The sequence below is a fragment of the Hydra viridissima genome, unplaced genomic scaffold, assembly GCF_058129835.1.
Source record: "Hydra viridissima isolate aposymbiotic clone 2 unplaced genomic scaffold, HvirCarnegie_v1 scaffold_2, whole genome shotgun sequence".
Classification (NCBI taxonomy): Eukaryota; Metazoa; Cnidaria; class Hydrozoa; order Anthoathecata; family Hydridae; genus Hydra; species Hydra viridissima.
The window spans coordinates 16,809,371-16,826,008 of record NW_028324301.1 but is presented as its reverse complement, the minus strand read 5'-3'; the positions used below and the strand labels follow the sequence as shown (position 1 = coordinate 16,826,008).

General features: G+C 31.0%; 2 protein-coding genes across 2 annotated transcripts; one reads left to right on the top strand and one right to left on the bottom strand.

Annotated features, from left to right (window-relative positions):
• The first annotated feature begins 6,857 nt into the window (after window positions 1-6,857).
• On the top strand, window positions 6,858-9,852 carry LOC145187643 (PC3-like endoprotease variant B). Its single transcript, XM_080064129.2, has 2 exons — window positions 6,858-8,192; window positions 8,424-9,852. Exons 1-2 carry the CDS (start codon window positions 7,073-7,075, stop codon window positions 9,695-9,697), a joined length of 2,394 nt encoding a protein of 797 aa, XP_079920255.2. The 5' UTR covers window positions 6,858-7,072; the 3' UTR covers window positions 9,698-9,852.
• Window positions 9,853-13,776: 3,924 nt separating this feature from the next.
• On the bottom strand, window positions 13,777-16,435 carry LOC149892242 (uncharacterized). The gene is made up of 2 exons (XM_090077406.1): window positions 16,059-16,435; window positions 13,777-15,941 (listed from the first exon to the last, which is right to left on the bottom strand). The coding sequence occupies exon 2, from the start codon at window positions 15,295-15,297 to the stop codon at window positions 13,927-13,929; it is 1,371 nt and encodes a 456-aa protein (XP_089933532.1). The 5' UTR covers window positions 15,298-15,941; window positions 16,059-16,435; the 3' UTR covers window positions 13,777-13,926.
• Window positions 16,436-16,638: the final 203 nt, after the last annotated feature.

The following is a 16,638-nucleotide window of genomic DNA, read 5'->3' as shown; positions in this document are numbered from 1 at the left end:
AGTTATTTCGAAACTTTCCCATTTCCTTGCAAAGTCCGATAATTCCGTTTAAAGCTGATCTTTTGTTACACTAGCATCAAACTTTCTGAGCAACCCACTCAGATGCTGCAATCTGCTACTAGGCATTTTTTTCAAAATTTTTGCAAAATTTCTTGGATCTAAACAAGATAAATCAGCATATAGACTACCATGCTCTGAGAATCTCTATTTTAAACTTCTGATTACTTGATTCATTACCATGTTGTGAACATTGATACGAAATTTATCTTTTGCACTTTCAAGTAGTTGATTTGCTCTGATTCTTTTCTCTTTCAAACCAGTCTGAACTTTAATTTACATTTTATTTGGATAATATAATGTAGCCTAACTAAAAATATAATACAATTTTTATGCCAACCGGCCCACCGGGAATCTCCCGGTATCCCGGCGGCCCAGTCCAAGCCTGCATACATACATACATACATACATACATACATACATACATACATACATACATACATACATACATACATACATACATACATACATACATACATACATACATACATACATACATACATACATACATACATACATACATACATACATACATACATACATACATACATACATACATACATACATACATACATACATACATACATACATACATACATACATACATACATACATACATACATACATACATACATACATACATACATACATACATACATACATACATACATACATACATACATACATACATACATACATACATACATACATACATACATACATACATACATACATACATACATACATACATACATACATACATACATACATACATACATACATACATACATACATACATACATACATACATGCATACATACATACATACATACATACATACATGCATACATACATACATACATACATACATACATACATACATACATACATACATACATACATACATACATACATACATACATACATACATACATACATACATACATACATACATACATACATACATACATACATACATACATACATACATACATACATACATACATACATACATACATACATACATACATACATACATACATACATACATACATACATACATACAAGTTCAAATCTTTGTAATTCTGGTATATATATATACTATTGACTTTTTTTATTACTTCTAATTTACCCCCCGTGAAAATTTATTTTTATTATGCTGTCATATAAAAAGGAATTCTTCAAAGAAGTTTTTCTATTTCTTCATTTAACTACATATCATGGCTCTTCGAAGACCAACAATAAACGTTCTCACCCAAACGCCTAGGATCGTGTAAATCAAAAGCGGCTATTTTCATAGCTACACAAATTTTTTAAGAACCTTTTTCGAAATAAACATTAAGAAATTCAGTTATTATTATTTGATGAAAGTTCGTCTTTCTATTTAATTTTTTTCTTAAATAATAATAAAAAGTTTTATTGAAAAATGATCGTAAATTCTGTTACAAAAGTAAAATTCACAAGAAGGAATCACATGTTTTATAAGATTAAAAGGTTTATAGCTTGTTTGTCTGTCTCATTACCCCAAGAGAACTTTCGCGTCTATAATAAATCAAGACATTTTTTTACAGTAAAAACCAGGCTGGCAATATTTTATTTCTGAAAACAAACTCAACCGCAAAGTTAGTTTACACAAGATAGCGAATATCCCAGACAGCGTACTAAAGTTCGCCGGAATTCTGACTCCGGGCCAGAATTCCGGCGAACTTTAGTACGCCATTTTGATTATATTAATAACGAGCCAGTACCCGCGCGAGTCTGGCAAGCTTGTGGCGAGTAGTCGTATTCCACTGCGATAGAATTTGTTATTGGGTCAACACTGGCCTGATTGAGGTGGCTACAGAGTTTTGGCCGATTAACGTTTTACCAAATTCGTCATTTGAATGTTTTCTACGTTACTCATGATGATTTTATGAAAGCAAAACCAAACGTTTAAAAGATATATTTCACAAAATTCTTGCTTTTGCTGTCGTTTTTTATGGTGCCATTGCTACAATACGTATTGTAATGATAATAGCAAACGTACGTTTGCTATTACAACAAAATTTGTTGATGTTTTTGTAAAAACATAAACAAATATGTATATACAATGTAGTCATACATTGAAATTAAATTTTGTATTTAGGCGCTGTAAAAAGAAATCATTTAAACTGAGGTTTAGCGTTGGTTGAAGAGTTATTTTCACCTTTCAGGAGATCGAAATGGTTGACGAAAAGCTCGGGAAAAACGAAAAAACTCGTTGAATAAATAGCACTATTTAAAACTATCAATAATATCAGTACTATTTAAAATTATTTTTGTCGATTTAAATTGGAATAAATTTCAAAAAATATTTATTGCTTTTTGTGCGATATCACATTTTCTTCAGAAATGGCTAATATTATCGTGCTAGTGCGTGTATACTGATTAAAAGTAACGAGTCAGTGATGGCATACGATCACGGACGAATGCTGGAAAATGATTCTTAATCAGCATAAGTTAAAAATGGGGGGTGTTGGTTGGAGGATGAGAAAAGCCCTTTTCATCCAGACTTTAAAAATATATAAGCTGAAATCCAATAATTTTGTCCGTCATAGAAAATTTATTTCAAATTTTATTTCCTCCTACACATGATAAAGATGAAATTTTCCAAAATTATTACAACACTCAAAAAAAAATTTCTTTACATAAAAGGACTTTAATATAAAATGAAATCCTGTGTAAAAAAAGTGTGACGTAGATATGTTTTCAAAATAGCTCGTAATGACTATTACTTGAAAAAAAAAATTACTTTGTATTTTCTTTTGTTCACAAGTGTTTACTGTTGTAGTGAATGATGCAGGCCAGAAACCTGTTAGCATAGTCTGGATGATCGCTTGACAGATCGCTTGTACCTCTGCCAGTGGAACTGAATCAATGATGATTTGTCTTGGTAGCATGTTTGCCAAATACATCGAGGGGTTGTCTCTTCATATCAACAAACTTTTTGATCTAAAAAAATACTGCATGCACCTTTGATGTAAGACTGCTGAAATAATAAAACCTCTTAACAGCTAAGGTTTTATCTATCATATCATAAAGATTAATACAATAGAAAATTTAAATATTAATTTACAATTCAATAATTTTAACATTTCTCAAGAGAGATATATAAAGTAATAGCAAGTTATGATTCGTAGCATTCTTCCAATAAATAAAATTCTTCGTCCTCAAATCCGTTTTCTTGGAGTATCCTTCAGTTTCGTTAAGATCGTTTAGTAAGATAGCTAGGTTGCACTTGTAAATGACCTTCAATTTTAGATTCGATGTGACCATGGTATGCTTCTGCTTTTATCAGATTGACCTCTTCTACTAGGAATCGATTTGTTGTATCAAAATTGTTTCTTTACAAAAACTTTCCCTTGTTCAAGTACCTATTTTCTACAATGCTGGGGTAGATTGTCCGTTTTTAGATTTCTGTAGAAAATTGAAAAACTCCTCGTGTAGCGTTGCATTTATTGCAGTACAGAGTAAAGAGTGTACTGAGTGTAAAGCATCCTATAACACGACTTTCCAGTTTTTCAATTTTAGAGCTAATGACACTGATTTCCATTAAAACGATCTTACTTATCAAATTCCTCTGGGATTATAAGGTGTCGTTCTCTTTGCAACGATTATAAGGCGTCGTTCTGCTCTTTGCAACTAGTATGTAGGAAATTACGTAGTTCCTCTAAAATCACTGACTTGCTTTTGTCAGAATGAACATAAGCAATGATGCCAAACAAAGGGAACAGGTTCTTAAAAGACTTTAATATTGAAGAAGTATCAGGGCATGGAAAAGAAAATGAGAATCGAGAGTATTCATCGATAATTGTAAAGTTGTTAACAAGTGGGTTGCTTTTAAAAGGTAAGCAAACGGTTGAGTCGCTTTTATAAAATGAGCTCTAGGTGGTTTATAGAATTGAGGTTTCAATTCGCAGCAGGTAGTTCACTGGTTTACAAAGACTTTAAATTCTTCTACGGAGTATGTTCAATTTCGACTGCGGACAAAATGATTCATTCTTGTAATACTGGGGAGGTAGAAATCATTATTAAGCTTTACTAAGTTTACTTTTTTATCATTTACATACAAACAATTTGAGTTAATGTTTTTATTTTTAGCAAAGTATCCTTGTTTCTGACATTTGTAACAAACAGTGCATAGGGCTTAAAGTTTTCTAATTAAAGACGGTGGTTTTTAAAGAACCGTCTGGCTTTTTTATTTATTTATGTTTATTATCATTTTTTTTTAATGATTAGAAACATTGAATATTACAGCGTAAAAATAAATTTTTGGTTGAATATAGTCAGAGGTACAGAAAATGTTTCATTATTCCACCAATCAAAACGAGCTTTCCCACACCAGAAGCATACATATTGACCTTTCATTTTGTAAGGTGTTAACTAAAGTTATATCATCCAATGAGGATTGTTTAACCTAAATTAACATGTTGTTACTTAAGCCAGGAGCTTGATTGTCAGGGGATGATTTTGGAAAGAGTAACAACTAAATAAAAAATCAATTAAACTTTAAAAATATACATTTAACAAACAAATTAACATCAACTATATGTGGGACTACAATACCATTGTAGTCAAGTACAATACTGTATGCAAGTTTATGCAAGGTTTATAATAAATAGTTTTATAAAAAAATAATTCCCTAACGATAGTTAAAATAATAAATGATCTTTCCTCAGTTAAACTTTTTTCATGAACTGATAAAAAAAATGGTGTTTTGTTAAACTTGTCAGACTGTACTGATGTGAGATTTGCATTTTTTTTACACGGATAAGGGAAATTGTTTTAAATCTTAAATCATTTTCAAATCTTGAGCTTACAGGATGACAATTTAGGATATCCATATCCAATTCTATTAAAAACATTTTTCGCGTAAATTTTAATTTGAAAATAAATACTCTGGGTTAATAACTTTAGTTCCACAAAAACTTTTAACAAACAATTATATTAAGATCAGTAACTTTTGTTACTTTTATTTTGTATTTTTATAATATTTTTGAAACCTCTTAAACTTAATTTCCATTCGTCCATTGTTTTGGCGGGCGGGCGCAGTTTTTACCTTTCGACGGAAAATCAATTTCGACAAAATTTTTTATTTCCTTTTAGGATTTTTTCGTTTCTAGAAAACATTTTTTTGACGTTCTTTTTTAGAAAAATGTATTTTGTTTTTCATTTTCTTGTATTTATTTTTCAAGTTAAAAACAAAGTGAACGCTAAAAAAAAGAAAAAAAAAAAGAGGTTATGCAAAAAAAAGTGTTTTAGCAATCTTGAGACGTCAATGGGCGACGGAATAGGTCAGCGGAAAACAGTGTGGGTTTAAAAAGTTTTTATAGAAAAAGAAAAACGCAGCTATTTTCAAAGGGGATATTAAAAAAACTATCGGATATGTCGTAAAGATTTTCAACGTCTGCTTTTTTTGCAAATGTATCTAATGCATGCCCAGCCGCATTGTCAGCAGAACGACATAACTACTCTCAACTACTGAGCAACAGGAGATGTTCAATTTACAATTGTCCTCTTAACAGCTCTACGACATTAAACCAGATGAGAAACCACTAGCGTGATTTGGGACGTTTTTATATAAGAAAAGACATCGCCGCTCTCAACAAAAAAAGAACGGAGGAAAATAGCTTATGAATTCACCAAGTTTTGAAAGTTCCTTAACTACCTCCAATAATTGAAGGGAAACATCTTCAAGCACTAACTGATAGCGGGTCTTTGTACTTTAACTATGAAAAATCATTTAGCATTATTAGCTGTATGTAATTCAAAGTATGGATTTTAGTTTGTAACACATTACAAAAGCAGTTCACAATATTGACAGAGGAATCTATAACATCAGTTCTTTGGGAACGGCAATTGTATTCATCGAGGTTTCGGTCACCAAGATTTTAAAGTGAAGTGCAATGTACAACATTTATGATTTGCAAAATTTTTTTTACCTGAAAAAAAAAACAAAAAACAGTCATTTTTAGAGAAGGAATCGAGAAAACTCATGTTAACAGGAACTGGCACTAGTTCGGATTGGCAACTTGCTTTTAGTTTTCCAAATGACTTTCTGCAATAACAGAATTGTTAATAATACTTTTATAACTCAATAAAATTGTTTAAGCAATTTCCTGAAAGTCTACATGATATTACTTTTCCTCATATTTATATCTAACAGTGGTTTAAAGTTTAACCTGATAAACAAAACAAAAAAACAAAAAAAAAAAACGTTAAATTTGTTTGTCATGCTGCCATAGTTATTTAACCATATATATATACTAACTTTAACAGAAGACACTTACTTGCAAACAAATCAGCCAGCGTAAGATGCATTTTTCTCTTTCGCTTAGAACTTGTAACAAATAAAAAAAGTTGCTAAATGAAGTTCTATTCAATTTCTTGATCTCTTCCCCCCCATCCCCCCCCATTCCCCCCGCCAACACACACACTCCCCTACTCATCTCCCACTGTCTTGATCATGTTTTTGTTGAATGCAGGTGATCTAACTGGGTTATGAAGCCAGCCAGGCAGATAATTCGATCCCGTTGCGATCGACTTAAAGGATTTCACGATTAACAAAAATAAAACTTTAATAATAATTTAAAAAATAAAGTTATCTGTTAAAAATACAAAATTTTTCCTGTAAACATTTGTTATACTTTGAAACTTAAAAAGTGGCTTTCTAGCAGGAAATTTAACAACAAAAACATAAAACTTTGAAGTTGAATGCAGCTGTTTTATATTTAAACTTTTTATTCGCATATCAAAGTTAGCATAATTATTCGTGACGTTTCAAACTTGTGGTCTTATAAACAGATTGACGAACAAATCAAACTATTGTTAAATGGAACAATTGGATCGTCGTTAAGTAATGTTCATGAAAAAAAAAAAACATAAATTATCAAAACCACACCGAAGAGAAAAAGTCGTAATAAAAATGTTCTCGTCTTGATGATTGATATTAAAAATAAAAATGTTAATCTAAACAAATAAGAAATTTGTACATAAAATGAGTATTAAGTCTGGTTCCTTGTTGCTGTTTATTATATTTAATGTGTATTGGGTTTCTGCTAAGCATGCAGAAGTATCAAGTATACTTCATAAAAGATTGCGTCGTGATGCTAGTTTACGTAGTTCAATTATAAAGTTACGTTCTTTGTTGAGCGAACCTGTTGATGAAGAGCACGATGATCTTGAGAAGGAAACTTCGAAAACACACGCTTACGAATGGGTTGTACAACTTTCTTCTGACGATTTCAATGTTGCCAAAGAGATTGGTAAAAAATATGGCTTTGAACATGTGGAGAGAATAGAACTAGAAGATAAAGATTTTAGTTCCGGTGGAGTTTTTCGATTTTCTCACAATGAACCTGAAAGTGATAAGCTAACTTTAGAAGAGGCTAAAAAACGACTTCCTGAAGCTACCGATGATGGTAGTGATAAATTTCGTGATAACGATTTAAAGAGAACAATTTTTGAAAACAATGAAAATAAATACCAACTGGAGAGCGAAAAAAATATCATGTACTTTAAAAGGCAGAGAATACTTGATAGAGAAAAGAGATTACCATTGAGTTCAAAGAATAATGATCTTAAATTTAATGACCCACAGTTTAAGAAAGAGTGGTATATAAATAACGAAGGTCAAACATCAGGTCCATCATCATTTGATGACCGAGTTATGAAAGTTTGGAGCGAAACAGGTATAACTGGCCAAGGTGTTAAAGTATCCATTTTAGATGATGGAATGGATCACACTCACCCAGACCTTAAAGATAATTATGATCCATTATCTAGCAAGGATATTAATGGACATGATGATGATCCTTTTCCTAATGATTCTGATCCATACAACGCCCATGGGACAAAATGTGCTGGAACAGTTGCTGCTGTGGCCAATAACTCAATCTGTGGTGTTGGAATAGCATTTAATGCTAAAATAGGAGCTATTAGAATGCTTGATGGTAAAGCTACAGATCTTATTGAAGCTGATGCATTGTCTTTTCACAGAGACCATATTGACATTTATAGCTGCTCTTGGGGTCCAAAAGATAATGGAAGAACATTTGGAAGACCTGGACCACTGGGTAGACTGGCTTTAGCACAAGGAGCAAAAGATGGAAGAAAAGGTGAGTTTATTAATACTTATTAATTCTGAAAAGACTTTTTTCTACAAACTTATAATTATTTCTACATTGTTGACAGTATGTTTTACAAAGTGAAGATGTTGCGATGGGTAGAGGAAGTGTGTTTGTCTTAGTGTAGATGTTGTGAGGTTTTCCATTCCTTAAAAAAAAATCCAGTTTACAATTGTGGTTTATGTATATTTAGAAATAAAATTCTTGACTTTTTATTTGAAGGAAAAGGATCTTTGTTTGTCTGGGCAACTGGAAATGGTGGCATGAATAAAGATGATTGTAATGCTGATGGTTATGTCAACAGTATTTACACAATGGGTATTGGGTCTGTCAATGAACATGGTGTATCCACATACTATGGTGAAAAATGTGCATCAATGATTGCTGTTACATATTGCAGTGGTGCTCACTCAAGTAATAGTGGTGGTGGAGACCCACAAGCTGTTGTTATAACAACATATTTGCATCATCAATGTACTGATAGTTTTGTTGGAACATCTTCTGCGGCTCCTCTTGCAGCAGGAATTTTTGCTTTAGCACTTGAAGCAAACCCTATGCTTAGCTGGCGAGATGTTCAGCACTTGGTATTCCAAACTGCTATTAAAACAAGTCCTATGGATTTAGGTTGGCAAATAAATGGTTGCGGGAAACCATTCAATCATAAATTTGGGTTTGGACTTTTGGATGCTTATGAATTAGTAAAAAAAGCGCTAAATTGGACACTAGTACCACCTCAAAAAAGCTGTCATTTTAAATTGACCTTTGAGAATGGCTATATACCTTCTGGTCATCACTTTAAGCTAAGTTTTACAACAGATGGTTGTCAAAGTTGTAAGTTCAAGAACGAGGAAGGAAAATGTAAAAATAGTATAACAAAACTGGAGCATGTTGTTGTTAATGTAACTTTGAAACATCGTCGAAGAGGAGATCTTAGCATTGATCTAATTTCACCAGCTGGAACAGTAAGTCATTTGCTGCATGAGCGACCTTATGATGATGCAACTACAGGTCTTAAAGGATGGACTCTGATGACATTATTTAATTGGTGTGAGAATCCAAAAGGTACATGGCAATTGCTATTCATTGACAAAAATATTAGTGATTCATTTGTACGTAACTTACGTGATTTGGAAGATGAGTATATAAAAGAGTTAGATGAGAAAAAAAAGGAAGGCATAGAAGAAAAGTTTCAAAGTGATGAAGAAAATATTGTCGAAGAGGAAAATGAAGAAAACAAAAATCCTTCCAATGAAAAAAAGTCAATATGGTCAAGTGGTTTCAGAGATGCTGCTTATCAACGCTACTTAAATAGAAAGGAAAGTTATGACGATTACTATGGTTTTCGAGTAAGACGTTCCGCTGATGAAAGTACTGACAGTATGATCAACAAAAATAATATAGAAAAATCATATGATGCTAACAATAATGATAATTTAAAAAACAGTCTACTTGCTGGAGTTGTTCAAGACATATCTGTGACGTTTTACGGTACTTAGGTTCTTGGAGTTGACTGATGCTTTTGTTTATACAAAATTTATTTTTTAGTAAACAGTTTTGGGGGAGTTATGTTTGTTTAGTAATGACTTTTCTTCATAAGAATGTATAAGTAAAAACATCTTAATTGGCATAAGAAAAATTTTTAATTTACAAATTTAACGCTTTTTCTAGTTAAAGTTTTCCCCGCAACGTTAAAATGATTTTCAGTGATTTTTTATGTATATCTTAATGGTGTATTTATTTTTTTGTGCATCACTTAAAGCCATTTAAAATAAAAATGTTCTGTCTTTTAAGTATTAAATATTTATTCCAAGTTTTCGAAATCTCCTTTCCATGTTCTGATTCTTGTCTAATATCGTGTAAACTTTTAAAAGAATATTTATTGCACTTGGACTGTAATTATTTTGATTTTGTTTCCGTATGGCTCGCTTACATTCTATCTATATCAAAGTATGTACGCGTTTAATGACAGACAATTTTTACCATAATTTTAAAATCCAAGAAAATCAGTTTAATCTTGGTGTTAGGTGTTAATCGTTAAGATGTATAGGGTAAAATTACAAAAAGATGGTGTACAAAAAGAGTTTATGAGTTAAATTTAAAATAAGAATCAATGGCGCTTGTCTGGTTTCGCACCACCACCACCACCCCCTTCTTTTTTTTTTTTTTTTTTTTTTTTTTTGCAGATTCTGGAAAATCTTTGTCTGAAACGGAAAAAAATGGTTTTCATTTTTATTTTTGACAAAGAAAAATGAAAACCATTTTTTTCACATTTGAATATTCCATTTTTCCGTTAAAAACGACGCTGCTTTTAACACATTATAAGCGGGGCGGGTAAAAATACCTGCTTTGCGGACTGCTGTCTATTAGTGGGTCGGGTATTTTTACCCGTTTGAATGAATTTACTTTAAAAGCGGCACAAAGTAATTTTACTCGATTGGTTTACAAATGAAACTGATAAGGCTCGTACTTTTTTGATATACTCTTCAGACTCTTCAACGTAATTTCTTTAACATTTGTTTATATAATAAAGAGAATGAAAAAATCATCAATTTTGTTATGTTATTGTTTACATTCCGATTGCTCATAATTTATATGCTTAGACTAAGCAATCTCTAATCGTTTTCTCTTTTATATAAACATTCATTAGGAATATTAAACGGATATTCTAAAAATATTTCAGACAGTTTTTATTGAGCTTTTGACGATCGAACATCTTTTTTTAAATATTTTTTTATTACAAAAATTTTTGTCGCAAAAAATGGATTCTGATAGTGGTAGTGACAGTGAAGTTTACGCAGACAATTTATCGCAAATTGCAAGTGATGCCGATATTGCAGAAGTTGAAAGCGAGTGTGAAAGTGATGAGGACTTTTTTCATCCTAAAAGACGTAGGACTTTACCCATACCGCCAAGCGATTCTGAAGAACGTGAGAATGAAGAACAATTCGTTCTATAATTGGAGGATTGTCATATTCTGACCACTCCACTTCCAACAACTAATCGTTACCATCAACAAAATATTGACAGGTTTAAGGACAGAGCAAAAAGTATAAAATGGAAAGACGTTTCTACGGTAGAATTAAAAAATTGTTGGGATTACTTCTTCTTATGGGCAAAGTTCGCAAAGATACCAGGGATGAATATTGGTCAACAGAAAGAGCAATTGCAACCCCAATTTTTGTGGAAGTATTGAATCGTGATCGTTTTCGCCAAATATAGTATTCTTAACATTTTTCCAACAATTCATACGATCAAAATGAAAGAGACCGGCTTAAAAAAGTTCGTCCAATTATAGAATATTTCTTACCCAAATTTGAGAATGTTTATAAGCCGCAACGAGAATTATCATTAGACGAAAGTATTATGCCGTGGTGAGGTCGATTATCATTCAAAGTGTACAACGCATCTAAAATCCACAAATATGGGCTGCTCATACGAATGGTCTGTGAAGCAAAGAGTGGATATATTTGCAATTTCAAAATATATGCTGGTTATGGCAGTCGTCTTCAAGAGACAGTTCTGAAACTTTTGCAGCCATACGAAAACTTGTGGCACCATGTCTACATGAACAATTACTATAATAGTGTCGAAACAAGCGATGTCTTGTTGCAACACAAATTTCGAAGCTGCGTTACGATACGCAAGAATAGAGGCCTTCCTGAATGCCTAAAAAATGCAAATTTAAAAAAAGGCGAATCCATGTTCCGTCGCCGAAAAGACATTCTAATGCATAGCTGGCAATCAAAAAGACCCGTAAGAATAACAACAATTCATTCCGCAAGTATTGTCGAAAGCGCAAATGTTGACTGGAATACCAAGCAGAAAATTTGGAAGCCGATATGTGTTGTCGGTTACAATAAGTATATGAAAGGTGTCGACCGCGCTGACCAATACTTGTCATATTACTCAATCGTAAGGCGCACAAAAAAATGGACAAAGAGGATAGTCATGTTCATGCTAAATGGCGCTCTATTTAATGCATTCAGAGTATTCAAAACTTTAAATAACAACTCAAAAAAAAGTTATAAAAACTTTCTACTCGATGTTGCCAAAGATTGGATAAGTGGTAAAGCTATTGATAATTCGGATGATCCAGTACCAAATACGTCTGCATCTACACCCACAAGAAGTGATTTACCACACAGACTATTGGATGCTAAAAAACATAAAATTGTGAAAATAGTTACGATTGGTGGCCTAAAAAAGCACCCTCAAAAACAATGCCGAGTCTGTGCTACGTATAAAAAAAAAAGTTTAACGTGCTTTAAGTGCGAGTTTTGCAAAGTGCCTCTTCATAAAGGAGAATGTTTTTTTAAGTACCACACAGTACAAAAATATTAGTTTTAAATAAGTTATTTAGTTTTAAAAACAATTTTTAGAAATTAATTAGTTTATATAAATTGTAAATATTTTTAAACAATATATTATATTATATTATTATAAAAAATTGTTGCAGTTTTATTAATTTTTATTAAAATATGTTTTTGTATTACATCAGTTAATCTATTTTATGAACCGCATATTAGATTTCAAACGCGTAGTTTTATGCCACTGATCTCAAAATATAATTTGTTATATTTAGTTATATTTTGAGATCAGTGTTTTATGCGAATTTTTGCCCGCTACGCACACCTGTTTAGGGTAATTCCGTGTCAAAACAACAACAAAATTTCAAAAAAATAACCCACTATCTCTAAATGACTTAATTCTTTCAACAAAGATACTTAACTAGGCTAAAAAGAATTCCACAAAGTTGTTTTAAACAAATCGGAATATTTTAAAAGTTATGCTCGTTTAAAATTCAAAACTTTGTAACATTTTTACTTATCATGCGCCCCTAGCAACGTCCTTAGTAACAAGAAAATGTCAATACATACGTTGTTACCTTAACTATATTATTTCATAATTTGAAATTTTCCACATATTATTAGATGCTAAACCATAAAATTATACTAAGAAATAATAATTTTTTATATTTATTAATAAATCAAAAAGAGTAAACTGGCATTTTTAATAAAATTTAAAAGTAAACAGGCTTACTATAAGAGGAATTACAGAAAAGGTTATGATCTATATATTTCCAAACTTCATATTCTTAAAGTATATATAAATACCTAAAAAAAAAAAAAAAAATTGAGTTGTTTTTCGACTCACTAATCTAAAAAATTTAATTTTTATTTTTGATTGAAAGAATATTGAGAATGAGACAGAAAATTGATAGGTATTTATGTTTAGGCACAACCAGAAAGTAAGAGTTCTTACTTATGTGTAAAACTACAATATGCATATGTAATAAACTCAATTAAAAATACTTAAATATTAAAAACAGGCATTTTCACTCAGAGCTAGTCAAAAATAAGAGGTATTTTCACTTAGGTATAAAAATGCAATATTCATGACATACATGTCTATGAATAGTATTCATGTCCGTAAATAAACTCAATTTTAAATATCAAAACACATTAATTCTTTGAATTCCATGTTTTTATGAATTGACAAATTTATATTCAAATCAGTGAACTTCTTCACATATTCCTTTGTTTTTCTTTGGACTGTAAAATAAAACAAAATTAGGTAATATTTGTTAACAAATGAAAAAATATTGTCATATACATATCATAGACATATGCAAACTGTCAATTCTAAGAAATAATTGATAAAAGGAAGCAAGCAAATGTTTTTTAAGATTCAAGGGCCATGTTGGTGCATAAATTTAAATCCCACATCAACTTTGCACATCACTTTGCATCTCACAATTTTTAAACTTGTAAGTCAAGATAGGGATAGTGTCATCACTGCAGTATTTCATCTTAACTTCATTTTGACATACAGGAATAAATTCATGAAAGTCTCTTGTTCCTGGTATTGTTTTTACATTTTTAAATCGTTCAGATTGTAATAATCTTGTTTCTATCAAACTTTCACTTGAAATATAAATAAAGTTTATACCTTTGATGTTGTTAGTGCAATATGTAAACATATCACGTGAGTTTAATATTTGATTTGTAGAAACTCTCTGCAAACTAGCATTAGCTACAAGCCGTTTAACTGTTCCTCCTATACCATCACAAGGTTGCTTTCCATGGCTGGTTGCAAAGAAAACCCATTTTGCATCTATTCCAAAGTCTGATTTATGCTGACATAGATTAAAAATATTTTTGCAGTTTTTATATTGAGATGAACAGCCATCAGAAAAGTAGATCACATTTACAATGCTGGGTATCTTTTGCTTTAGATTATTGATAATTGATTTTTGTATCTCGTAAACCATTGGTACATCATGATTGTTATCATCTGATATAATGCAATATGAAGTGGATTGCAACACTTGATTTTCTTTATAGTACACAACTACTGGATGAAGTGTGCACTGAAGATTATTCCAATGAAAACCTTGTACTTCATCCTGCACAACAAAACTATAGTTTTCTGCAAAATCTCCTAGAACTATTGCACTATTTGATGGCAGTTCTTCTTTAAGATTTTTTAAATATTTAGATTGGCATTTAGAAATATATGAATGTGCTGTTAGCTTGACTAGTTTTTCCATCACCATATTTACAAAATCTGGTATGCTTACAAGCTGTATAACTAAATCTGATCTATCAGTAGTAACCCATTGGTTAAATTCGATAGTATCTTCTTCCTCAAACTGTCCTATTAGTTCGAATAGCTTTTCTTCTAATTTAGATGTATTTTTTGGACATTGTGTACATCGATGTAACATGCATTCTTTGTTTTGCATATCACAAACAATAAATTTATATAGTTCATGGTAATCAATTTTAACGGGTAGGAGAATTAACTTCATGTTTTGATGGTAGATACAAATGCACACAGAATGGGTTCCTGATGAGTTTGGCAAAACACACCATTTAGGTCTTAAAACACAAAACTTGGAAAAACCTAACTTTACATGTGGATATCGAACTTTAAATGAAACAAATAACTCTTTTAAGCTTGATAAAAGTAGTCGCTTTTGCATATGGAGTTTCCAACTAACACTTACAAAATCCTTTTGACCAGGCATCTGGCGAGAGTTTTCATCATCTTCATAAAAATTTTTTACTAAAGTATTTATTTGATCAGGGAGCATTTTACCTCGCTTAGTTTGTGGAACTGCAAGAATTCCTTCCTTCTTTGCTAAAGATCTAGATTTTATTATTAGATACTTTGAAACACCAAAATACTCACTAGCTGCTTCAATTGACCATTCTTATGGGCACAAAGTCAATATTTGAATTTTGTCCCTAAATGAACAGCATTTTTCAAGTTTATCTTTTATCAAAACTAACATATTTTCGAACTGAACAACTTTTTTTTTTAAATCAAGAATATATTCATTATCAAAAACTTCAACTTCTGTCAATGGAATTTTTAAAGAACTTGATAACTTTTCTTTGAAAACTGTTGTAATAGTTTTAATTTTTTTTTTCCCAATACTCATACGATTCGCAAATGGCTGTCCATGAAGCTTGACTGGTGACACGCCAATTATACTGAGACAATCCGAAAGTTCTTGTCTATTTTTATTTATATCAGCTTCTTGTTGAACGTGAAATACATTTTCTTTATTTATACTTTCATTTGTGTAATCATCAGAAATATCAATGTTATCAGTATTAATTTCAGTGGAAGCTTTTAATTTGACTAAGCAATTTGTACAAATTTTTTGACCAGGTACAATATTGAACCTGTTGTTTAAAGCTATGGTTCTTAACGTGACTACTCTGAGAGATGCTAAATTAAAAAATATAACTTCATAAAATAAAATATGCCTAGTATTAACAAACATAAAGACCTTAAAATTATGACAAAGTAACATTTATAAAAAACTTTATGACAAGCTTTACTAACCTTTGCACGGTCTTTTGTGAACTAACAGTGGATCACAGCATTTATTCTGAAACACAGGGAACTTCTCAAGATAGAACTTTTGATGATGAAAACATAAGTCAATAATCAAATCAGGAGAAACACCAGACCTCAGCGCAACTAAATTTTGCTCATCTGGAGCTAAATCTTTAAAAAATATTATTCCAATGTGGTTTGTATATGTTAACTTGTGACAATTTGATTTTAAAATCAATCCAAGAGAGCATTGTGATGTTCCAGCCATTATCAAAATATTTAATTTCAATATTTTATTTTTCTAAAACCAACATTAAATAAATAATAATTTCTAACATGAGTATTATAATCAAAACTTTATTTTAAAATAAATAAGTGTAATCATAGCTGTTACACTTATTTATTTTCAAAATAAAAATGAATTTCTGGTTTCTTGTCTAACTAATTAAATGGAGCAAATGGTTCTAACATTTGAGTATTATATATAATAATACTTATGTGAGAAATTATAATTTTTTTGTGAGAATTTGTTTTAGTTATAATCTCTCTATGGAGATTATAACCAAAACGGTAAATAAAAATGCAA